Below are 26,699 nucleotides of genomic sequence, written 5' to 3'. Positions count from 1 at the left end.
AGGTGGAGAGGGATTTGGGCCAAATGCAGGCAAGTGGGACTGGCTCAGAAGGACACCTTGGTCAGCATGGACAAGTTGGGCTGAAGGGCCTGATTCTGTGCGCTACCTTCAGTGACTCTTAAGGTAAATAGTTGCATCGGAATCTCAAGTCAGCTTAATTTGTTGCCTGATGAAGCCAGTCGTCAACAAGTTACTTGAGACTTTTCTAATTTACATAAATACCAGTTCATGGAAATAATATAATGGAGGCACGACAACCATGATCAAGAAAACAGAACACAGTACAGGTCATTCGACTCACAATTTCATATTAACCTGTTGTAATGTCTCAGCTACAACTGCCTCTAGCACCACCCTGGCAGCATATTCCACGCACACCACCACTCAGATAAAACCTACCTCTGACGTCCCCCCTATACTTTTCTCCACTCACATTCAATGGACTTTCTCTGTTATTAGCCATTGCCACCCTGGCTGTCCAATCTATCAATGCTTCTAATAATCATGTATACCTCTAGTCCTAGCTTAGTCAACCTATCCTCATAAGAGACCTCTCCAATCCAGTTTGCATCCTGGTAAATTTTCTCTGCATCCTCTCTAAAGCTTCCACATCCTTATAATAATTAGGCAACCAGAACTGAATGCAATATTCTAAATGTGGTCTCACCAGAACTTTACAGAGCTGCCACATTACCCCACAGCTCTTCTACTCAATCCCCCAACTAATGAAGGCCAACACACCATTCATCTTCTTAACAACTCTCGTAGAGAAAATATGTCACCATACTGATGTTGTAGAGTCTCAACTAGCACTCTGCTAAATAACTTTGATTCAAAGCTCAAAAGGGGCATCAGTAAGGCGCCACGCAGTTCAAGCAGTAGACAATTTTAATCTCATTCAACTTGCAACTGAACAGTTTAGAAATGATCTGTCACAATGCATTATTCTGGTAGCTTGAGATCATACAACTTCATAAAATCAGAACACATTTGTGAAGAATATTGTAAGTATAGCCAAATAATCACTCAAAGTTAAGGATCTAAGGGTCTTTTAAGAGACTCCTGGATGGATACATGGAGCTTAGAAAAATAGAGGGCTATAGGTAAGCCTAGGTAGTTCTAAGGTAAGGACATGTTCGGCTTTGTGGGCTGAAGGGCCTGTACTGTGCTGTAGGTTTTCTATTTTTCTATCTCAAACTCACCATTTCATTCTAGCATGACTTTCTCAGATGAGACTGGGTTTATAAGAGGCACTTTATCCAAAGCTCTGACACTTATATTCAAAGAACTATACTATAAACCAAAAACCCAGTTAAAGGACAGTGTTCTGGATTCTATGATTCCAGGATTGAACGGTTTGTCATATGAAGAGCGTTTGATGGGTCTGGGACTGTATTCACTAGAGTTCAGAAGAATAAGGAGTGACCTAATTGAAATCTATTGAATGGTGAAAGGCCTTGATAGAGTTCATGCGGAGAGGATGTGTCCTACGGTAAGAGAGTCTAGGACTAGTGGACACAGCCTCAGAATGGAGGGGTGTCCTTTCAGAACAGAGATGAGGATCAATTTCTTTAGCCAGATATTGGTGAATCTGTGGAATTTGTTGCCACAGGAAGCTGTGGAAGCCAAGTCTTTGGGTATAAGGCAGAGGTTGATTGGTCAGGGCATGAAGGGATACCAGGAGAATGCAGGAAATCAGGTCTGAGAGGAAAAAAGGGATCAGAAACTATCAAAGGTGGAGAAGACTCGATGGGCCAAATGGCCTAATTCTACTCCTATATCTTATGGTTTTCAATCTTATTAGAAATGTAAGGCAACACACTTTACTAATTTACATGTATAGTGAACAATTATGAAAAATAATTTCAAATATCCTTTTATCCAATGGCTAGATGGAATGTCAGGATAAATATTAGCTACATATAAAATTGAATCCCACAAAAAAATTGATTAAATTGCTACTTATCTGATATATTTCTATCCTGAGAAGTGTATAGTCAATGCCAGAATGTTCTCAGATAGTTTTATTTGTGAATGATCTTGAAGACAGGCTCCATGATTAATTACACAAGGAAAAGGTTTAGGGCAGTAGAGGATGGTGCAGTTAGTGAAGTTGCTGCCTCACACATCAATGACTGAGGTTCAATCCTGACCTCCAGTGTGGTCTGCATGTCCTTCTAATGACCACTAGAAACCCTTGTAAACTTCCACATGCTTAAGATTGATCATTACAAATTGCCCCATGTTTGTATAGTGAGCAGTAGTTGAAGCGAATTGAGGTGAATAGATTGTAGGGCAAATTAGTGGAGGAATGGGATTGTCTTGATAAGTTGGCATAGACTAAATAGGCTGCATCACCTTGATATGGATCAAAGAAAGCGTCAGCATCCTATCAAATTCTTGTCAGTCACCCTAGGCATTGCCACTGCCGACCTCCTCCCAAATCACCACTACTCTATAGAGCTCCCGACACCCTCAACTTTTTCCTTACCTGTTCAGAAGCACCAGTGTGTCTTTTCTTCCTCTCACATCCAGCTTTCTCCCTTCTTCGATCCCTACTTTCTCCCTCCAACAATGCATCTCCTCCCTTGTCCATCTCTCCTCTCACATCCAGCTTTCTCCCTTCCTCAGTTCCCACTTTCTCCCTTCAACAATGCAACTCCTTCCCTGTCCTTGACCATCTCTCCTGCACTTCCTTTATTACTGCAGTACCAGGGTTCTCTACCCACCCTTACACTTTACTCTCAGAATCCCCCTCTCCACCATCTTGCATTTGTTACCATGCCTTTGATACAAGCTTTAGTTTTAACCATAATTCAAATAGCCAAATTGTTCTCTAAATTCATTGTCATCCAATTTCTGAAATCCAAGTGAAAGGTTAATTTTAAATTTAAAAAACAGCTTCTAGATCATTAAGGCCAAAGATTTCAAGGCTGGTTGCAGGAAAAGACAATGGGTGTATCCTGGTGGTTAGCTGAGGAAGGGGGTGGATCATTCAGTGGAGGACAATGACTTGGTAATAGATTCACTGTGAAGGAATCACAATGTACATCACTGGTGTGTCATTGGAACTGAATCTCATTTTCAATAAACTATGAAGAAATCTTTTAAACCACTCATAAAACCCAATATTCTTTAACAGAGTTAACAGTCTTTTGAAATTATATTGTGATTTATATGTACAATTAAGTTAATATCCTTAAATTGAATAACATCCCTGTTAGAACTGGAACATCAACTCAGGTGCCCAGCAACAACATTAAAAACTCCAAAGTCAGGGGGGCAGGGAACCAATCTGATACAGAGTACTGTCTTCAGTACACTAACTCAGTACAGATCAGATACAGAAAAACACCCTGTTTCAAAAAGTGCCACAATGATTGTACCTTCCATGCCTACTTACACAAAATATTGATAGGGATGTTTCTGTTAAGGTTCTTTTAAAATAAGAATTAGACTTTCAGATCTTGATATTGAACAAGAAGCTTCAATAAACTGTCACTAATCAGTCAAGTTGTTCTGCCAAAACTGGCATGGTTTAGACTGGGAATACCTTTACAAATATATCCCTTTACGGGATATTGACTACTGTCAGACATTAATGGGTAATTGCCCTTTAATGCTTTTGGTGATCTTTGTAGTCCATTGATAATTCTGCTGCAAAATGCCACTTAATTCAACTGACAAAAACCAATGTCATTACTTGCCTCATACCCATCCAAAAATACAAAACACTTCATAAATGGAGCAAAAATTCTCACCCTGTAATAAAGTGGTCTAGTATAGAAGGGGAATAGTGATTGGGGTGTGGAGTTGAGGCATGGAAAAGTGGATGATCAGAGGAGAATGAAGAAGTGTGGAGGGGAGGTGCCGAGAGAATGGATGGAGAATACAGGACGATCAGAAGACAGCAACAGTGAATGTGTAATTCATTTACCATATTCATGCTCTTCTACTACAAATATTTGTTCCAGCATTTTTGATTTGGTAATTGCCAAATTTTTGTCTTGACAAAATTCTATTTTATAAGCACATTGTGCCATATATACAGTTACTATTGTCGTTGAGAGATGAAAATTTGGAGTCTTGCTCAATATGTTAAAGATACAGACAAACTGTGCATCAGATTTAATAACTTAACACAAAGAACTAAAATATGATGTGCTGAAAGAAAACTGTTCTCCTACACCCAATGGTCCAGTACATTTTCAGTGTGACTTTGATCACGAATGTTTGGAATCAGGGCAAAGTGGAGAGCTGAGGTCACAAACACAAGCAGCTTGACCTCAGCCTAATCATCATTCAGATCCCTGTGCTGCTCTACACACGATCTGCAGCTCATTTTCACAGTGTAGTAAATGACAGGAAAAAATCCCTTGTGATAGTGTGACTCTCCTCATAACTCTGAGATACAAAGCACTGTGCTCATTCTGGGTCATACAGGGAGTCCTCCGAATCGTAATTTCTTTTTAATAGGCTTTATGTTTGTCAGTCTCCTAAAGTCTTCGTCAGCTTCAGATTCATCCAACTCATCGTCGGCTGAAATGAGAATCTGCAAAAAGAAAAGCACAGAGTCAGCAATCCAATCACTTCCAGAATCCCAAATATTTACTTTCTCGTCTTCCTTTATTAGAAAATTAGAGGAACATTCAACTTGTGTACTATGGTCATCATGTACAACATCACATACTGACTGTACTACTGAGAAGTAATAAGGAATGGGAAGTTATATACAGGAAGGGGTTAATAACTCTACTGGGTGTTTTTTGTTGTAACAGGGTCATCGAGGAGCAGATAGGGCAACAGATTCTGGAAAGGTGTAATAGTAACAGGGTTGTTGTGGTGGGAGATTTTAATTTCCCCAATATTGATTGGCATCTCCCTAGAGCAATGGGATTAGATGGGGTGGAGTTTGTTAGGTGTGTTCAGGGACGTTTCCTGACACAATATGTAGATAAGCCTACAAGAGGAGAGGTTGTACTTGATCCGGTATTGGGAAATGAACCTGGTCAGGTGTCAGGGCTTTCAGTGGGAGAGCATTTTGGAGACAGTGATCACAATTCTATCTCCTTTACCATAGCATTGGAGAGAGAGGAACAGACAAGTTAGGAAAGTATTTAATTGGAGTAAGGGGAAATATGAAGCTATCAGGCTTGAACTTAGAAGCATAAATTGGGAATAGATATTCTCAGGGAAATGTACAGCAGAATTGTGGCAAATGTTCAGGGGATATTTGAATGGCATTCTGCATAGGTACGTTCCAATGAGACAGGGAAAGGATGGTAGGGTTCAGGAACCGTGGTGTATAAAGGCTGTTGAAAATCTAGTCAAAAAAAGAAAAGCTTACAAAAGGTTCGAAAAACGTTAATAATAGAGATCTAGAAGATTATAAGGCTAGCAGGAAGGAGTCTAAGAATGAAATTAGGAGAGCCAGAAGGGGCCAAGAGAAGGATTAAAGAAAACCCCAAGGCATTCTACAAGTATGTGAAGACCAAGAAGATAAGATGTGAGAGAATAGGAACAATCAAGTGTGACAGTGGAAAAGTGTGTATGGAACCGGAGGAGATAGCTGAGGTACTTCATGAATACTTTGCTTCAGTATTCAGTACGGAAAAGGATCTTGGCAATTGCAGGGATGACTTACAGCGGGTTGAAAAGCTTGAGCGTTAAGAAAGAGGATGTGCTGGAGCTTTTGGAAAGCATCAAGTTGGTTAAGTCACCGGGACCGGATGAGATATAACCCAGGGTACTTTTTAGGAATAGTCAGCATGGCTTTGTCAAAGGCAAATAGAGCAGGGGGCTAAGCACACAGCCTTTTGGTGCATCTGTGGTAATAGTGACAGTGAAGGAGATTTTATTGCCAATCCAAACTGACCACAGTCTGCAAGTGAGGAAATCCAGGATCCAATTGCACAAGGAGGTATTGAGGCCAATATCTTGGCGCTTATTGATTATTTTTGAGGGGATGATGATACTGAATGCTGAGCTGTCGTTAATAAAGAGCATCCTGATGTATGCATCTTTGCTGTCCAGTTATTCCAGGATTGCGTGAAAAGCCAATGAAATCTGCTGTGGACCTGTTGTGACAGTAGGTAAATTGGAGTGGATCTCAATTGCTTCTCAGGCAGCAGTTGCTTTGTTTCATCATTAACCTCTCCAAATACTTCACTATGGATGTAAGTGCTACTAGATACTATCATTGAGACAGGTTATGACATTCTTCTTAAGCAATGGTATAAATGAAGCCTGCTTATCGCAGGTAGGTACCTCAGACTGTGGAAGTGAGAGGTTAAAGATTTCAGGTGAAAGACTCCAGCCAATTGATCAACACAGGATTTTGGATCTTGTTTTGTAGAATGAGAAAGATCAATTGATAATCTTAACATGAAAGGATCATCAGAGAAAAGTAAACTTAATTTTTTCCAATGTTTTAAAATGACACAGCTGAACCAAAAATCTAGGTCTTAAATGCAATCTAAGGAAACAATGGAGGTAAGAGGCAAAAGCCAGCAGTGGTTGGCTGGGAAAATACATTGAAAGGTTATTACAGGAGGTTCTGTGGTTGAGAATGAGATTCCCGGATGTATGTTGCCTCCTGGGTACTGGGGTCTGGGACATCTTGGATTGAGCCCTCAGCATTCTTGCAGGGAGAACAGCCTGAAATTATGATCCATGTAGGTACCAATGACATGGGTGGGTCAAGTAACAAAGTTCCTCAAAGTAAATTCAGGGAGTGAGGGACTATGTTAAAAGGCAGGACTCCAGGGTTGTGTTCTCAGGATTGCTACCCAAGCTATGTGCTAATGAGACCAGAACTGGGAAGATTATTATTAACATGTGGCTAAGGAGTTCGTGTAGGAGGGAGGGCAAAAGATTTTTAGATCATTGGGCTCTCTTCCAGGGAAGGTGGGACCTATACGAAGGGACAGTTTGTACCTGAACTGTAGGGGGACTAATACCCTAATCAGTAAACTCCAAGACCTGGGCCTCAATACCCCGTGTGCAATTTGTTCCAGGATTTCCTCAGTTGCAGACCCCAGTCAGTTTGGATTGGCAAAACCATCTCCACAATCTCATCAGCACAGGTGAACCACAAGGATGTGTGCTTAGCCCCCTGCTCTACTCACTTTACACCTGTGACTGTGTGGCTAAGTACCACTTCAACACCATATACAATTCTGCTGATGACACTACTGTTGTGGGCCAGATCAAAGGTAGTGAAGAATCAGCATACAGGAGGGAGTTTGAAAATTTGGCTGAGTGGTGTCTGATTGTAAACTTCAAAAGAAGGAAACCATAGATCCATGAGCCAGAACTCATTGGAGGTTCAGAGTAGAGGGTCAGTAACTTTAAATTCCTGGGCGTCACCATCTCAGAGGACCTGTCCTGGACACCTCATATAAACATCATTGCAATAAATGCAATTCTCTTCTTCTTCCATAGGAGTCTGTGGAGATTTGGCATGTTATCAAAAACTTTGACAAACATCTATAGATGTGTGGTGGAAAGTGAATTGACTGTATTGTGGCCTGGTGTGGGAACACCAATACTTTTAAGTGGAAAATCCTACAAAAGGTAGTGGATTCAGCCCAGTACATCATGGGTAAAAACATCCCAACCACTGAGCACATTAACATGAAATGTTGCTGTTGAAAAGCAGCATCCATCATCAGAGATCCTCACCACCCGGGCCATTCACTTTGCTCGCTGCTGCCATCAGGTAGAAGGTACAACTGCCTCAAGTCTCGCACTACCAGGTTCAAGAACAGTTACTACCCCTCAATCATCAGGCTCTTAAACAGAAGAGGATAACTACCGTAGATGTCGGATTATAAGCCGCTACTTTTTCCCCACATTTTGAACAGCTTTGAACACTACGGCCTTTACTATGGTGCGGCTAATGCATGGTTTTTTTTCATGCCGCCAAAAACATTTTGCCTCGTAACAGTAGACCAATAAAATTGATGAGTAGTTCACAGAGGTCCAATGAAATTGTACGATAAATCAAGCGCACTTTCACAATTAAATTATTGTAAATCAGTAATTTGTACTCACCCTCATCAACATGGAAAACACTCGAAGAAAAGCATTGTGCTGCCTTTATGGCAGTTATTTAGTTTATAATATTTTCGCTTAGTAATTCATTTGTTAGTATTTTCTAGTTAAAGTTAGAAGTGTTTTAACTATATTTGTTTTCTGTACTACATCCCGGGATGCTATGACGTCACATCCGGTTTCGCCGCGTCTTGTGGGAAATACCGGTTTGCGATAAACGGGAAGGTGGGGGCATTAGACCCGAGCGAAACGCTGCTTTTAAGTTAAAGGCGATCAATAACTTTTCCTGGTAGGCTGCAGTATATATATTTTTTACCAGTCGTTAGGAGATATTGGAATGTTGTTCATGCACTGTTCAGTAAAAAAGTATACGCAACGTAATTTGTGTGTTACCGATACGTATGTATATTTAAAAGTAGCCGCGTTACAGGCACGGTTCGAAAAAAAGCATTTGCAATATGTATTTGTTTATGTTACCATATGGATTTAATTAAAAGTTAAAAAATCCTCACGTGTAATATCTTTCTGTGTAAATATCTCATATTACAACGTGGGACACCTGCGGCCTAAAATCCGGTGCGGCTTGTACAAGTACAAAATTGATTTTCTTTCTAAAATTAGAGCCAGCGGCTTTTAATCAGGTGCGCTCTGTAGTGCGAAATCTACGGTATATTCATGCTATTTCTGTTGTTCCCACAACTAATAATCTCACTTTACGGATTTTTTTTAACTTGTTCTTGCATGTTCTCATTATTTATATTTGCAGTTTGTTGTTCATCGATCCTGTTTACAGTTACTGTTCTATAGATTTGCTGAGTATGCCCACAGAAAAAGAATCTCAGGGTTGTATGTGGTGACATGTAAGTACTCTGGTAATAAATTTTATTTTAAATCCTAGCAGGAAGGTTTGTTAATGCTGCATGGTGGGGTTTAAACTAGAGTTGAAGTGGAATGGGAACCAGAGTGCCAGAGCAGTTAGTGGAGAGGTTGTTGCGGCAGCTGTTGCTAAGATGTCAGACAAAGTCAGGAAACAAAAAGTTGAGCATGGTGTGACTAGTGTCCTAAGCTGCGTATATTTCAATTCAAGAAGTATCATAAGAAAGGCGGATGAGCTCAGGAGAAGGATCAACACCTAGAATTATGATGTTGTAGCCATTAGTGAGACTTGGTTGCAGGAGGGATTAAAGGGGAAGGGGAAACATTACTAGTCAGGGAAAATGTCATAGCAGTGCTCCGTCAGGAGCAACTGGAGAACTCAACCAGTGAGGCGTTATGTGTGGAACTGAGAAATAAGAGAGGTATGACCATGATAATGGGGCTATATTAAAGCCCACCCCAGTCCTAGGGATTTAGAGAAACAAATTATGAAAAAAGTTGCAGAATGTTGCACGAAACATAAAATTGTTATACTAGGTGATTTTAACTTTCCACATACATATTGACTGGGAATCTCACAGTAAAAGGACTAGATGGGATAGAGTTCATCAAAGGTACTCAGGAAAGTTTCCTTCATCAGTACAAAGAAGTCCCAATGAGATAATGTGCAATACTGGATCTGCTATTAGGGAATAAGACAGGGCAGGTGACAGAAGTTTGTGTAGGGAACACTTTGCATCCAATGAACACAATGCCATTAGTTTTAAAGTAAATATGCAAAAAAGATAGGTCTGGTCTAATTTGGAAAAGGCCAGTTTTGATGGTATCAGAAATCAGTGTGGATTGGGACAGGCTGTTTTCTGTCAACAGTGTACTTGGAAAGTGGAAGGCCTTTGAAAACAAAGTTTTGAGAGTAGAAAGCTTGTATGTGCTTGTCAGAATAAAAGATAAAGATAACAAGTACAGGGAACGATTTTCAAGAGGTTTAGAGAAAAAAGGAGGTGCATAGCAGGTATAGACAAGTAGGAACAAATGAAGTGCTTATGGAGTACAAGAAATGCAAGTGGAGGCTAAAAGAAGGCATGAAGTTGCTCTAGCAGACAAGGTGAAGGAGAATCCTTAGGGATTTTACATAAATGTTAAGAGCAAAAGGATTGCAAGGGACAAAATTGGACCTTTGGAAGATGAGAATGGTAATCTACGTATGGAGCCAGAACAGATGGGTGATATATTAAATGCATTCTCCACACTTGTATTTACTCGGGAGACAGATACAGAGTCTATAGAAGTATTTTATGGAACCTATACAGATGACAGAAAAGTAGGTGTTTGCTACCCAGAGGGAAATCAGGGTAGATAAATACTCAGGGCCTGACAAGGTATTCCCTTGGACCCTACGGGAGGCAAGTTCAGAAATTGCCAGGGTCCTAGTAGAGATATAAATCATTCTTAGCAAGGTACTAGAGGATTGGAGCATAGCCAAAGTTGTTACGCTGTTTAAAAAAGGCTCTAATCATAAACCAGGAAATTATAAGCTGGTGAGTCTGACATCCGTTGTGGGAAAGTTATTGGAAGGTATTCTAAGGGACCGGATATATAAGTACTTGGATAGGCATGGACTGAGCAAGGATAGTCAGTATAGTTTTGTGTGTGGTAGGTCATGTCTAACTAATCTAAGAGTTTTTCAAGAAGGTTACCAGGAAAGTGGATGAAGGCAAGTCAGTGGATGTTATCTACATGGACTTTTGTAAGGCACTTGACAAGGTCCCACATGGGAGGCTGGTCAAGAAGGTGGCAACAAAATACTCAGCGGGAGTACAGAAACAGACGCCGCCATTCAGCTTATTATTTATGTAACAGATTTTCCCCCAAGCCATCGGACTACCAACCTACTGACCTCTGCTGTGCCTACTGTCTTGTTTATTATTTATAACTGTTTATTATTAACACTGTTCTGTGTTACTTTATGCAGTCCTGGGTAGGTCTGTAGTCTAGTATAGTTTTTGTGTTGGTTTATGTAGTTCAGTGTAGCTTTTGTATTGTTCATGTAGCACCATGGTCCTGAAAAAAGTTGTCTCATTTTTACTGTGTACTGTACCAGCAGTTATGGTCGAAATGACAATAAAAAGTGACTTGACTTGACTTCAGCCGCTCAGCATTTGAGATGAGGTAGTTAATTGGATTAGACATTGGCTTTGTGGGAGAAGCCAGAGAGTGGTAGTAGAGGGTTGCCTCTCTGAATGGAGGCCTGGGTCTAGTAGTGTAGTGCCTGGTCCTTTGCTGTTTGTCATCTATATCTAGTTGAAGATGTGGTTAACTGGATCAGCAAATTTGAAGATGACACCAACACTGAAGGTGTAGGGACAGTGAGGAAGGCTATCATGGCTTGCAGAGGGATTTGCATCAACTGGAAAAATGGGTTTAAAAATGGCAGATGGAATTCAATGCAGACAAGTCTGAGGTTTTGCACTTCGGTAGGATGAACCAAGGTAGGTTTTGCACAGTGAAAGGTAGGGCAGTGAGTAGTGTGGTAGAACAAAGGGATCTGGGAATATAGGTCCATAATTCGTTGAAAGTAGCATCACAGTTAGATAGGATTGTAAAGAAACTTTTGGCACATTGGCCATAAATCAAAGTATTGAGTACAGAAGATAGGATGTTATGTTGAAGTTGTATAAGACATGCTTAAAGCCTAATGTGGAGTATTATGTGCAGTTTTGGTCATCTACCTACAGGGAAGATATAAATAAAGTTGAAAGAGTACAGAAAAAAATTTACAAGGGTGTTGCTGAGTCTGGAGGACCTGAGTTATAATGAAAGATTAAGTAGGTTAGGACTGTATTCTTTAGAACATAGAAGACTGAGAGATTTGATAGAGGTATACAAAATTATGAGGGGTAAAGATAGGGTTAATGCAACCAGGTTTCTTTTCCCACTAAGGTTGGGTGGGATCACAATGAGAGGTTATGGGTTAAGGAGGAAATGTAAAAGGTTTAAGGAGAACATGAAAGGAAGCTTCTTCACTCAGTGGGTTGTGAGAGTGTGGAATGAGTTGCCAGCACAAGTGGTGCACGCGAGCTCTATTTCAACTTGTAAGAGAAGCTTGGATAGGTGCATCGTTGGTATAGGTATAGAGGACTATTGTCCCACTGCAGGTTGATGGGGGTAGGCAGTTTAAATTTTTTGTCATTAACTAGATAATAGACAATAGACAATAGGTGCAGAAGTAGACCATTTGGCCCTTCGAGCCTGCACCGCCATTTTGAGATCATGGCTGATCATCTACTATCAATACCCGGTTCCTGCCTTGTTCCCATATCCCTTGATTCCCCTATCCATAAGATACCTATCTAGCTCCTTCTTGAAAGCATCCAGAGAATTGGCCTCCACTGCCTTCCGAGGCAGTGCATTCCACACCCCCACAACTCTCTGGGAAAAGAAGTTTTTCCTTAACTCTGTCCTAAATGACCTACCCCTTATTCTCAAACCATGCCCTCTGGTACTGGACTCTCCCAGCATCTGGAACATATTTCCTGCCTCTATCTTGTCCAATCCCTTAATAATCTTATATGTTTCAATCAGATCCCCTCTCAATCTCCTTAATTCCAGCGTGTACAAGCCCAGTCTCTCTAACCTCTCTGCGTAAGACAGTCCAGACATCCCAGGAATTAACCTCGTGAATCTACGCTGCACTTCCTCTACAGCCAGGATGTCCTTCCTTAACCCTGGAGACCAAAACTGTACACAGTACTCCAGGTGTGGTCTCACCAGGGCTCTGTACAAATGCAAGAGGACTTCCTTGCTCTTGTACTCAATTCCCTTTGTAATAAAGGCCAACATTCCATTAGCCTTCTTCACTGCCTGCTGCACTTGCTCATTCACCTTCAGTGACTGATGAACAAGGACTCCTAGATCTCTTTGTATTTCTCCCTTACCTAATTCTACACCATTCAGATAATAATCTGCCTTCCTGTTCTTACTCCCAAAGTGGATAACCTCACACTTATTCACATTAAACGTCATCTGCCAAGTATCTGCCCATTCACCCAGCCTATCCAAATCACCCTGAATTCTCCTAACATCCTCATCACATGTCACACTGCCACCCAGCTTAGTATCATCAGCAAATTTGCTGATGTTATTCTCAATGCCTTCATCTACATCATTGACGTAAATTGTAAACAGCTGTGGTCCCAATACCGAGCCCTGTGGCACCCCACTAGTCACCACCTGCCATTCCGAGAAACCCCCATTCACCGCTACCCTTTGCTTTCTATCTGCCAACCAGTTTTCTATCCATGTCAATGTCTTCCCCCTGATGCCCTGAGCTTTGATTTTACCCACCAATCTCCTATGTGGGACCTTATCAAATGCCTTCAGAAAATCGAGGTACACTACATCCACTGGATCTCCCCATCTAACTTCCTGGTTACATCCTCGAAAAACTCCAACAGATTAGTCAAGCATGATTTACCCTTGGTAAATCCATGCTGGCTCGGCCCAATCCTATCACTGCTATCTAGATATGCCACTATTTCATCCTTAATAATGGACTCTAGCATCTTCCCCACCACCGATGTCAGGCTGACAGGTCGATAGTTCTCTGTTTTCTCCCTCCCTCCTTTCTTAAAAAGTGGCATAACATTAGCCATTCTCCAATCCTCTGGAACTGATCCTGAATCTAAGGAACATTGGAAAATGATTACCAATGCATCCACAATTTCCAGGGCCACCTCCTTTAGTACCCTAGGATGCAGACCATCTGGACCTGGGGATTTGTCAGCCTTCAGTCCCATCAGTCTACTCATCACCGTTTCCTTCCTAATGTCAATCTGTTTCATTTCCTCTGTTACCCTATGTCCTTGGCCCATCCATACATCTGGGAGATTGTTTGTGTCTTCCTTAGTGAAAACAGATTTAAAGTACTCATTAAATTCTTCTGCCATTTCTCTGTTTCCCATAACAATTTCACCCAATTCATTCTTCAAGGGCCCAACATTGTTCTTAACTATCTTCTTTCTCTTCACATACCTAAAAAAGCTTTTGCTATCTTCCTTTATATTCCTGGCTAGCTTGCATTCGTACCTCATTTTTTCTCCTCGTATTGCCTTTTTAGTTAAGTTCTGTTGTTCCTTAAAAACTTCCCAATCATCAGTCCTCCCACTCACCTTAGCTCTGTCATACTTGCTTTTTTTTAATGCTATGCAATCTCTGACTTCCTTTGTCAACCACTGTGGCCCCTTTCCCCCCTTTGAATCCTTCCTTCTCTGGGGGATGAACTGATTTTGCACCTTGTGCATTATTCCCAAGAATACCTGCCATTGCTGTTCCACTGTCTTTTCTGCCAGGCTATCCGTCCAATCAACTTTGGCCAGCTCCTCCCTCATGGCTCCATAGTTTCCCCTGTTCAACTGCAACACTGACACCTCCGAGCTGCCCTTATCCTTCTCAAATTGCAGATAAAAACTTATCATATTATGATCACTACCTCCTAATGGCTCCTTTACTTCAAGATCGCTTATCAAATCCTGTTCATTACAGAACACTAAATCCAGAATAGTCTTGTCCCTGGTGGGCTCTCATACAAGCTGTTCCAAGAATGCATCCCGTAGGCACTCTACAAACTCCCTATCCTGTGGTCCAGCACCAACCTGATTCTCCCAGTTCACCTGCATGTTGAAATCCCCCATAACTACTGCGACATTACCTTTGCCACATGCCAATGTTAACTCCCTATTCAACTTGCACCCAATATCCATGCTACTGTTTGGTGGCCTGTAGACAACACCCATTTGGGTCCTTTTGCCCTTACTGTTCCTCAGTTCTACCCACACAGACTCTGCTTCTCCTGACCCTATGTCCCCCCTTGCAAAGGACTGAATCTCATTCCTCACCAACAGGGCCACCCCACCCCCTCTGCCCACATTTCTGACCCTACGATAGCACATATACCCTTGTACATTCATTTCCCAGGTCTGATCTCCCTGCAGCCATGCCTCCGTTATCCCAACAACATCATAGTTACCCATTCGCACCTGAGCTTCAAGCTCATCCGCCTTATTTCTGACACTTCGTGCATTCAGATATAGAATTTTTAGCCCATTTCTCCTCTCTCTGTTTGAATCGCTGCCTATTGTGCTTAACCCAGCTCCCCGAACTCCCATCGGGCTATACGCCCCTAGAATTTTGTTGTTCTTCCTAAATTTACTTATTCTTTCAACACATTTAACTCCATGTTCCGTCAGACCATCCCTCTGTACATGTGTCCTCCTTATCACTTGTTCCGCCTCACCTTTCTCTACTACACACTTAATATTCCGGAACCGTGTAGTCCCCACCTGTCCTTTATTCTTCCTCTCGCTATCCTCTCTCACATTTTGGATCCCCGCCCCCTGCAAATTTAGTTTAAACCCCCCCAAGAAGCACTAGCAAACTTCCCTGCAAGAATGTTAGTACCGCTCCAGTTCAGGTGTAAACCGTCCCTTCGGAACAGATCCCACCTTCCCTGAAACAAAGCCCAATTATCTACAAACCTGAAGCCCTCCCTCCTGCACCATCCTCTCAGCCACGTATTAATCTTTATAATCCTTCTGTTCCTTGCCTCACTCGCACGTGGCACAGGTAGCAATCCTGAGATTGTTACCCTGGAGGTCCTGCTCTTCAGCTTCGCACCTAACTCCCTGAACTCCCTACGCAGGACCCCCTCACTCATCCTACCTACGTCATTGGTCCCTACATGGACCACAACATCTGAATTCTTGCCCTCCCTCTCGAGAATAACCTGCACCCGATCTGAGATGTCTCGGACCCCGGCACCAGGGAAGCAACATACTATCCGAGACTCCTGATCTTCCCCACAAAATCTCCTATCCGCCCCCCTGACTATAGAATCCCCTATCAATACCGCTCTCTTCTCTTCCCTCCTCCCCTTCCTAGTCGAGGGTCCAACCTCAGTGCCAGAGACAGGACCACTGCAGCTTGTTCCTGGTAGGTCATCCCCACCAACAGTATCCAAAACGGTATACTTATTTTTGATGGGAACGGCCACAGGGGTGCTCTTCTCTCTCTGTCTGCTCCCCCTGCCTCTCTTGACTGTCACCCATTTGCCTACCTCCTGTCTTTTCAGTGTGACTACCTCCCGATAACTCTTATCTATCTCTGCCTCTGCCTCCCGAATGATCCGTAGTTCATCCAGCTCCCGCTCCAATTCCCTAACTCGGTCTGATAGGAGCTGCAGCTAGATGCACCTATTGCAGGTGTGGTAACAGGGGCAACTGTGTTGACCCTGACCTCCCACATACTGCATACGGAGCACACCACTGCTCTAACTGTCTCCCCCATTACCTGATCCCAGATTAGATGGGCCTGTTTCTGTGCTGTACTTCTCTGTGACTATCACTCAGATCTTAAGGCCTTAAGATAGAAACATAGAAAACCTACAGCACAATACAGGCCCTTTGGCCCACAATGCTGTGCTGAACAGGTACTTACTTTAGAAATTACCTAACGTTACCCATAGCCCTCTATTTTTCTAAGCTCCATGTACCTATCCAGGAGTTTTGTATCCGCCTCCCCCATTGTTGCTGGCAGCTCATTCCATGCACTCACCACTCTCTATGTAAAAAACGTACCCCTGATATCTCAACACGTACAAACAAGCTGGATGGACTCAGCAGGTCAGGCAGCATCCGTTGAAAGGAGCAGTCAAAGTTTCGGACCAAGACCTTTCGAAAATGTTGACTGCTCCTTTCAACGGATGCTGCCTGACCTGCTGAGTCCATCCAGCTTGTTTGTACGTGTTGATTTGACCACAGCATCTGCAGTGTACTTTGTGTTTACCCCTGATATCTCCTCTGTACCTACTTCCAAGCACCTTAAAACTGTGATCTCATGTTAGCCATAAGATCTTAGCATTTTAGAAATGCCCAGGAATTAATAAAGAAAAGTAAAATGTGAAAGTAAACTAGCCAAAACATTATTTAAAAAAAGACTACGGATGAAAACCATGGGTGGTTTAAGAACAGAGAATGGAGAATTTGTAACATGGAAGGACAAATGCCTGCAGGTAAATCAATGCATATTTCAATAGTCTTCAGAGAAAAGAGACTACCCTAAATCTGCTGGAAAAATACCAGAAAATCACACGTTTAACAAAAAAAGAGAACTGCAGGAAATAACTAATTAAAATATTACTCGAAAAGTTGGTGAGCTTGAATAATGGTAAATGCAAAGGACTTGATAATCTACATCCCAGAGCTTTGAAAGAAAGCTATAGAGTTAGTAACACACAGACAGAACGTTGGAGGAATACAGCAGGTCGGGCATCAATGGAAAGGAATGAAATGTCAACATTTCGGCTCGAGACACTTCATAAGCCCTTCTGTGCTATATGGCTTTAGAACTAAGATTTCACCAATCTACAGTATCTTACAAACAATGGCTTACTTGGAAAATGCTGTATTTTGATTAACTAATTTCATAGAATTTTGTCATTCTAAAGGTCTGATTTTAACACAAGATGATTATACCATGGGAGGGATACGGAAGGTTCTGGTCCAAGTGCAGATCAATGGAACCAGGCAGAAAAACATTTTGGCATGAATTAGGTGGGCAGAAGGGCCTATTTCTGTGCTGTAGAGTTCTATGATGTGATGTTAACATTCATTTCAAGAGGTCTAGAATATAAAAGCATGGATGTAATGTTGAAACTTTATAAAGCACCCGGGAAGTCTCACTTTGAGTATTGTGTGCAGTTTTGGGCTCCTTAGAAAGAATGTGCTGAATCTGCAAAGGGTTCAAAGGAGATTCACAAAACTGATTCCAGTTTTGAATGACTTGTCATATGAAAAGTGTTTGTTGGCTCTGGGTCTGTATTCACAGGAATTCAGAAAAATGAGGGGTGACCAAATTGAAACCGATCGAATGGTGAAAGACCTCGATAGAGTGGTTGCGGAGAAGATGTTTCTTTTGGTGGGAGAGTCTAAGACCAGAGGACACAGCCTCAGGATAGAGGGGTGTCCTTTTAGAATGGAGATGAGGAGGAATTTCTATAGCCAAAGAGTGCTGAATCTGTGGAATTCATTGCCACAGGCAGTTATGGAGGCCAAGACTTTATGTATATTCAAGGCAGAGGTTAATAGATTTTTGATTGGTCAGAAATGTAGCTTAGTAAAATAGAGGGCTATAGGTAAGCCTAGTAATTTCTAAGGTAGGGACATGTTTGGCACAACTTTGTGTGCCGAAGGATCTGTATTGTGCTGTAGGTTTTCTATGTTTCTACGTTTCTATGTTTCTATGAAATCAGAACCAGAATCAGGTTTATTATCACCGGCATGTGTTGATCATGTGGATAGTCAGAGGCTTTTTCCCAGGGCTGAAATGGCTGCCACAAGAGGGCACAGGTTTAAGGTGCTTTGGAGTAAGTACAGAGGAGATGTCAGGGGTAAATTTTTTACACAGGGAGTGGTGAGTGTGTGGAATGGGCTGCCGGCAATGGTAGTGGAGGCGGATCCGATAGCGTCTTTTAAGAGACTTTTGGACAGGTACATGGAGCTTAGAAAATTAGAGGGCTATGGGTAATCCTAGTAATTTTTAAAGTAGGGGCATGTTCAGCACAACTTTGTGGGCCTGTATTGTGCTGTAGGTTTTCTATGTTTCTATGTGAAATTTGTTAACTTAGCAGCAGCAGTTCAATGCAATACATAATATAGAAGAAAAAATAATAAATAAATAAGTAAATCAATAATATTATACGTATATTGAATAGATTAAAAAAGTGACGTAGTGTTCAAGGGTTCAATGTCCATTTAGGAATCGGATGGCAGAGGGAAAGAAGCTGTTCCTGAATTGCTGAGTGTGTGCATTCAGGCTTCTGTACCTCCCATCTGATGGTAACAGTGAGAAAAGGGGATGCCTGGGTGCTAGAGGTCCTTAATAATGGATGCTGCCTTTCTGAGATACTGCTCCTTGAAGATGTCCTGGGTACTTTGTAGACTGGTACCCAAGATGGAGCTGATTAAATTTATGACCCTCTGTAGCTTCTTCTGGTCCTGTGCAGTAGCCCCCACCATACCAGACAGTGATTCAGCCTGTCAGAATGCTCTCCAGAGTACATCTATAGAAGTTTTTAAGTGTATTTGTTGACATACCAAATCTCTTCAAATTCCTAAAGTATATTTGGAAATATACTCTAAAGGAAATTTGGATCAGCCATGATGAAATGGAGAAGCAGACTCGATGGGCCAAATGGCCTAATTCTGCTCCTATATTTCATGGTCTTATTACTCTATACTATTACATTGACAGAGTTGGAACAAAATGCCTTGAAACAATTACTGCTGTCACAAAATATCTCATGAAATACAAACCCCATTTCCAGAAAAGTTGGGATATTTTCCAAAATGCAATAAGAACAAAAATCTATGATACGTTAATTCACGTGAACCTTTATTTAACTGACAAAAGTACAAAGAAAAGATTTTCAATAGTTTTACTGACCAACTTAATTGTATTTTGTAAATATACACAAATTTAGAATTTGATGGCTGCAACACACTCAACAAAAGTTGGGACAGAGGCATGTTTGCCATTGTGTTACATCACCTTTCCTTTTAATAACACTTTTTAATTGTTTTGGAACTGTGGATACTAATTGTAGTAGATTTGCAATTGGAAATTTTGTCCATTCTTGCTTGATATAAGACTTCAGCTGCTCAACAGTCCGTGGTCTCCGTTGTCTGATTCCCTCTTCATGATGCGCCATACATTTTCAATAGGAGATAGATCTGGACTGGCAGTAGGCCAGTCAAGCACACGCACTGTGCCTACAAAGCCACGCTGCTGTAGCCCGTGCAGAATGTGGTCTGGCATTGTTCTGCTGAAATAAGCATGGACGTCCCAGGAAGAGACGTTGCCTTGATGGCAACATATGTCTCTCTAAAATCCTAATATATGCCTCAGAGTCAATGGTACCTTCACATACATGCAACTCACACATGCCGTTGGCACTGATGCACCCCCATACCATCACAGATGCTGGCTTTTGCACCTTTCGCTGATAACAATCAGGATGGTCGCTTTCATCTTTGGCACGGAGAATTCAATGCCCGTTGTTTCCAAGAACTAGCTGAAATGTGGACTCATCTGACCACAGCACACGGTTCCACAGTCTTTCAGTCCATCTGAGATGAGCTCGGACCCAGAGAACTTGCCGGCGTTTCTGCATAGAGTTGATGTACGGCTTCCTCCTTGCGTAATACAGTTTTTCAAGTTGCATTTCTGGATGCAGCAATGGACTCTGTTAAGTGACAATGGTTTTCCTAAGTACTCCCGAGCCCAGGTGGCTATAATTGTCACAGTAGCATGACGGTTTCTTAGGCAGTGCCGCCTGAAAGCTCGAAGATCACGCGCATTCAACAGTGGTTTCCAACCTTGCCCTTTACACACTGAGATGTCTCTGAATTCTCTGAATCTTTTCACAATATTATGTACTGTAGATGTTGAAAGACCTAAATTCTCTGCAATCCATGAATGTTCCTTTTGAACTGACTAACAATTATCTCACGAATTTTGGCACAAAGGGGTGAGCCACAACCCATCCTTGCTTGCAAAGACTGAGCCTTTGATGGACGCTACTTTTATACCCAGTCATGATACCTCACCTGCTACCAATTAGCCTGCTTAATGTGGAGTCTTCCAAACCGGTGTTACTTGAATATTCTGTGCACTTTTCAATCTTATTTTAACTCTGTCCCAACTTTTGTTGAGTGTGTTGCAGCCATCAAATTCTAAATTTGTGTATATTTACAAAATACAATTAAGTTGGTCAGTAAAACTATTGAAAATCTTTTCTTTGTACTTTTGTCAGTTAAGTAAAGGTTCACGTGAATTACCATATCACAGATTTTTTGTTTTTATTGCATTTTGGAAAATATCCCAACTTTTCTGGAAATGGGGTTTGTATAATACAGCGATAATAAGCCTGATTTCTTCTGAGCTGATAAGAATAAATTTCTGAGTTATGGAGAAAGGAGCAAACTTATCTAACAGGCTGATCAGTTTATGAATATGGTACTATTCAAAACATCTGTGAATTGTTCTTACTGATGGCAATGAGATAAAAGTAGTAATGAGAAAGAATAAAGAATTCATGTTTAGACCTTGTCATCAACTTTTACCTCAGACTCGGACTCCTCGTGTGATGCCGCTCTTCTGTATCGGACTTTGTTGCTGCTTCGAGATTCGTCCTCTCCGCCTTCTCCTTCCAGTTTAGCTTTAGTTTTCCCTTTCCTCATTAGAAAATTATCCACCACCCAAAACATTAATGCCTATGAGGAATGGGAAGGAAAAAACATGGCAGTGACTGAATACTGTATTGGGGAACACAAACATAGACATGTGCAAATATTTAGTACTATTGATGAACACACAGATGAAGTGTGACACAATTCATATCACATCTACAGATTATTAGTATAGTTAATTAATAGAAATATTTTGTTTCCAATCACAAATATTTGATTTAAATACTTTATTTCTAAAAACCTAATGTTTAGCTTTCAAACTGCATAAATGATGTTCCTAATTCTGCATCTCATTGTTTATGATTAAATTTACAAATCTTCTATATGAGAACAGATATAAAACTCAGAGCTACACAAACCTTCATGTACAACAGCTATATCCAGAAGGGCTACTTACATTGACAAAAAAAGGGACGATCAGCATCACAATTGCCAGTTCCAACTGTGGGTTCTGAATTGGATTGAGTAGAGCCACCTACAAATCATAAACAAAGTCAAAGTGTATATATGATAGGAGACCTTTTCAACAAGCAAAATTTCTCATAGTCATAAAGTACTACAGCACGGGCCCTTATTCCATTATTCTGCTTAGTCTCATCGATCTACAACCTCCTCAATCTACAATCATTCCATTCACCAATAAACAAACCATGGGAGGGCGGGTGAGGACCTTTTGATTTTTGGGTCAAGATCCTGCATGAACATGGTCATTTCATGGACCATTCACTCTCAGTCACCCTTTCCACAGTCTAGATACAACTGAATGTGTGTTACACTCTCAAATCTAATGCACTTTTCTCTTCACCATTATGAACAATCTCAAACACCTCCTCTCCCTCTCTACTAAATTCAATATGAGGACTTCATGAAATTCAGCTCTGTCACTTCCTTCATTCCCCTGTGCACCAGGGCAAACTTCCTCCAGTTTATATTGGAGCCAGGATATGATTAAGTTTCTGAAAGAATATTCCTCATTGGTATTCAATGAGGCTGAATTGTTAAGGTAGGGGTAAGCTGATGTTCTGGATCATGTCTGTGTTAGGAAGGAGGAAATGTGAGAAATATTGGCACACATGAAAATGGATAAATCTCCAAGGCATAATGGTGTCTATCTCCATGTTCCAGGGTGAGCTAGCCAATTAAATTAAAATGTTCTTGGTGGGAGGAATCAGAGGGTAGAGTGGAGGCTTGTTGGAATTATATAGTCAGTCAAAAGGCATGGAAATAGGTTCTTTGGTCTAACTGGTCCATACTGACAATGCATGTCTAATCTAGTCCCATTTCCCTATGTTTGGCCCATTTCCTTCTAATAGATAGGGAGAATAGATCAGGTAGATAAGTCTCTTTCCAAGGATGGGGGAAAGTTTAAAAATAGAAGGCATTAGTTTATGCTGACAGGGGAAGAAATTAAATTATATCTGAGAGGTATGTTTATTTCACCCCTAACCCTCAAACTGAGAGAGGTGGGTATATGGATCAAGCTGTCAGATAAGTGAAAGAGGCAGATACAATTTTAATGTTTAAAAGGTGTTTGGTTAGAAAAGGAGTAGAGGATTACTGACCTAATGTGGCCAAGTGCAATTAGCATAGACAGACTTCACAGTTGGCATTAACGAAATGGGCTGAAGAGCCTGTTACTGTGCTGCACAACTCTAAAACTCAAAGTATCAGTGCTACAGAGTTATAGATCATTACAGCACAGAAATAGGTCCTTTGGCCCAGCTAATCTGTGCCGAAATATTAATCTGCCCTGTCCCATCGACCTGCACCCAGATCAGAGACCTCCATACTCCTCCCATCCATGTACTTATCCAAATTTCTCTTAAATGTTGAAATCCAGCTGGCATGTATAATTTGCTCTGGCAGCACACTCTCACTATCCTCTGAGTGAAGATGTACCCCCATATGTTCCCTTAAACATGTCACCTTTCACATTTAACTCATGACACATATTTCTAGTTGTACCCAACTTCAGTAGAAAAAGCCTACTTGCATTTATCCTATCTATACCCCTCAATTTTGTATACCTCCATCAAATGCCCCCTCATTCTCTTTATCTCTAGGGAATAAAGTCTTAACCTGTCCAACCTCCCCCTATAACTCAGGTCCTCAAGTCCAGGCAACATTCTTGTGAATTTTCTCTGCCCTCTTTAAATCTTCTTTAAATCTTTCCTGTAGGTAGGTGACCAAAACTGCACACAATACTCCAAATTAGGCCTCACCAACTTCTTATACAATTTCAGCGTAACATCCCATCTCCTGTACTCAGTACTTAGATTTATGATGGCCAATGTGCCAGAAGCTCTATATACAACACTATCTACCTGTGACACCACTTTCAAAGAATTATGGATGCGTATTCCCAGATCTCTCTGTCTACCACACTTCTCTGTGCCCTTCCACTCATTGTGTAAGACCTACCTTGGTTTGTCCTCCCAAAGTGCAAAACCTCACATTTGATTGCATTAAATTCAAACTGTATTTTTCAGCTCATTTTTCCAACTGGTCTAGATCCCGCTGCAAGCTTTGATAGCTTTAATAGCCGTCCACTACCCTCCGATTTTGGTGTCATCTGCAAATTCGCTAATCCAGTTAACTCCATGAAGTCAATATCTAATCCAATTTACTACCTCATTTTGAATGCCAAGCCACTGAAGATTCTTGACCAACTTCTCATGCAGGCCTTGCTAACGTCCACATAGACAACATTCACTGCCTTGCCTTCAACAACTTATCAAAATTTCCTAGCAACTTCCTCAAAAGCTCTATAAGATTGATTAGACATTTCCTACCACACATAAAGCCTTTTGATCAGTCTTCATCTACCCAAATACATTATAGTACTAGGGTGTAAAGACTTTTGCACAGTACTGTGTTTGTCTATTTGCAGTGAAGAGCGAGTTTGTAAATCTGGCATGGCAAAGATGTTGGGAATGTAAGGGTGGATTGCCGCGGAAGGGGTGTGGGACAAGTGGCAGAAAAGTGCCAGGGGCAGAGGGCGGTGCGGGTGCAGTCACACCCAGCCCCGAGACACCAAGCAAGGTCAATTGATTCCAAACAATTGGTCATTACAGAATGTGCCTCTGGTGCTTCCCGATCCCTCCCCTCTTCCTTCCCCTTTTATCCAACCATGATTCCCCCTCCCTGCCCCCTTCCCATTCTCAGTCCACAATAGAGACCCATATATCAGAATCAGATTTATCATCACTCATATACGTCATGAAATTTGCTTTTTTTGTGGCAGCAGTACAGTGCAATTCATAAAATTATTATATTATTGTGCAAAAGTCTTAGGCACCGTAGCTATATATGTGTACCTAAGACTTGCACAATGCTGTATATATATCCAGTCCCTTAGAACACAATCAGTGTCAAGCTCACCAGCCTTTAATTTCATGGTTTATTCTTGAAGCCTTTATTAAACAGTAGAACAACATTAGCCATCCCTCCAATCCTCTGGAACCTCACCTGTTGCTGAACACATTTTAAATATCTCTGCTAGGGCCCCTGCAGTTTCTGCACTTGCCTCCTACAGGGTCTGAGGGAACACCTTGCAGACCCTGGGGATTTATCCATCCTGATTTGCCTCAGCACAGCACACACCTCCTCTGTAATCTGTGCATTGTCCATGACATCACTACTGCTTTGCTGAGTAGGAGTGTGTCACTACTACACACTCTATGTCTCTGCCCAAGTAAATACAGATGCAAAAAATCAGTTTAAGATCTCCCCCATCTTTTTCATCTCCATGCACAGATCTTTTGTCTCTTGCTATCCTTTTGCTCTTAATATATCTGTAAAAGCCCTTGGGATTCTCCTTCAGCTTGTATGCCAGAGCAACCTCATATGCTTTATTTTCCTCCTTAACTGTCAGCTATCACATTGAGGAATCACTAGGGAATGAAGTAGGAGATGTTGCTGAATACCCGTAGACAGGCAACCAATTTGCTGATTTATCTCTAATTATCTTTTATGATCAAAATGTGATCAATATCATATTTATTTAATTATTACTTTTAACAGCTATTTGCAGAAAAGAATTCTTAACTTTTATACTCATGTGCACAGTGTTTCCTAACTTCAGAATCCATCAATGTTTCAGGTCTGTACAGCATTTCACAGAACTGAATCATTGAGTCTTTCCACAGATACTACCCAATTTGCTGTTTATCTTTCAGATTTCCAGCATTTACAATGTTTGGATTTTCATTTCTGACTCAGTTTATTATACAATGTACCCTGTCACACGCCACAAAATATTTCAGTTTTGTTTTAACTATGGAATAGTGTAGTTCGCAATAAAGGCATTTTAATATTCTTGGTATCATAAACTTTCAGCTATAAATCAGTTAGTGATCTGCTCATTTTAACCAACAGCAGTAACTTAACAACTAAAGTATAACATTTACAAATGTAATTAGAACAAAGCCGAAGTGGAGGCCAAAGCATACAAACCTTCTTCCACTGAGGTAAAAGCAGCACAATAATTACCACGGTCTTCTCCAACATCATAATCAATAGGTAAAGTGCACACTGTCCAACCCAAGCACTGCATTCCAGTGGATCTCCTGCAAAACATGTTCAGTACTTGGGATTACTGCTGCAGGCAAACATAGGAGAGGCTTTAAACAAGTTTAGCAGGGGATGGGAACCACAGTAGTAGGTCAAATGATGAGGCAGTTGATTTACAAGTAAATGCTGAGTGTAGAGAGACTAAGGATAGGCAGTTGATATGGCAAAATTGCAGTCAGTAGAATGGATTGAAGTGTGTCTATTTTAATGAATCAGGACCAAGGGGATGAATTTAAAGCATGGATCAGTACGTGCAACTACAACGTTGTGGACATTATGGAAACTTGGTTGTCACAAGGGTAGAAATGGCTGCTGGATGTTCTGGGATTCATATGTTTCACAAAGGACAGGGATGGGCGGGTAAAGGAGGTGGAAGAGTGGCACTGCTAATCAGGGATAGTATCACAACTGTGCAAAGGGAGGACATCGTGGAGAGATTGTCTACTGATTCAGTATACAATGATGCTAGAAAGTTTGTGAACCCTGTAGAATTTTCTCTATCTTTGCATAAAATTGACCTAAAATGTGATCAGATCTGATTACAAGTCCTAAAACTACAAGAGAACCCAATTAAATAAATAACACAAAAAACATTATACTTGTTCATTTATTTATTGAGAAAAATGATCCAATATTACATGTGTAATGTTTTTTGAGTTACTTATTTAATTAGGTTCTCTTTATCTATATTATAGGAATGGTAAGAGGTAACTGGAGAGTGGTTAATGTTACTTCTTTGTTCAAGAAAGGGAGCAGGGATAATCTTGGGAATTATAAAGCAGAGAGTCTTATTTCAGTAGTGGTCAAATTATTGGTGAGGATTCTTAGAGACTAGATTGTCAGCATGGTCTTGTAAAGGAGGTCATGCCTCAGGAGCCTTTTGAATTCAACATC

General features: G+C 41.1%; 1 protein-coding gene across 2 annotated transcripts in view; it reads right to left on the bottom strand.

Moving 5' to 3' along the window:
• Positions 1-870: 870 nt before the first annotated feature.
• The window catches only part of stimate (STIM activating enhance), a 131,395-nt gene continuing 105,566 nt past the window's right edge, over positions 871-26,699 (bottom strand). For both annotated transcript variants that reach the window (XM_073071940.1, XM_073071941.1), the window contains 4 exons: positions 25,689-25,801; positions 21,631-21,708; positions 21,108-21,257; positions 871-4,552 (listed from right to left, as the gene is read on the bottom strand). In XM_073071940.1, the coding sequence (XP_072928041.1) occupies positions 4,436-4,552; positions 21,108-21,257; positions 21,631-21,708; positions 25,689-25,801 (458 nt within the window). In that variant the 3' untranslated portion in view covers positions 871-4,435. The remainder of the gene's footprint in view (positions 4,553-21,107; positions 21,258-21,630; positions 21,709-25,688; positions 25,802-26,699) is intronic.

Source organism: Hemitrygon akajei, chromosome 19, assembly GCF_048418815.1.
Source record: "Hemitrygon akajei chromosome 19, sHemAka1.3, whole genome shotgun sequence".
Lineage (NCBI taxonomy): Eukaryota > Metazoa > Chordata > Chondrichthyes > Myliobatiformes > Dasyatidae > Hemitrygon > Hemitrygon akajei.
Note: the sequence above shows the minus strand (reverse complement) of the source record. Positions and strands in the feature narration are given on the sequence as shown.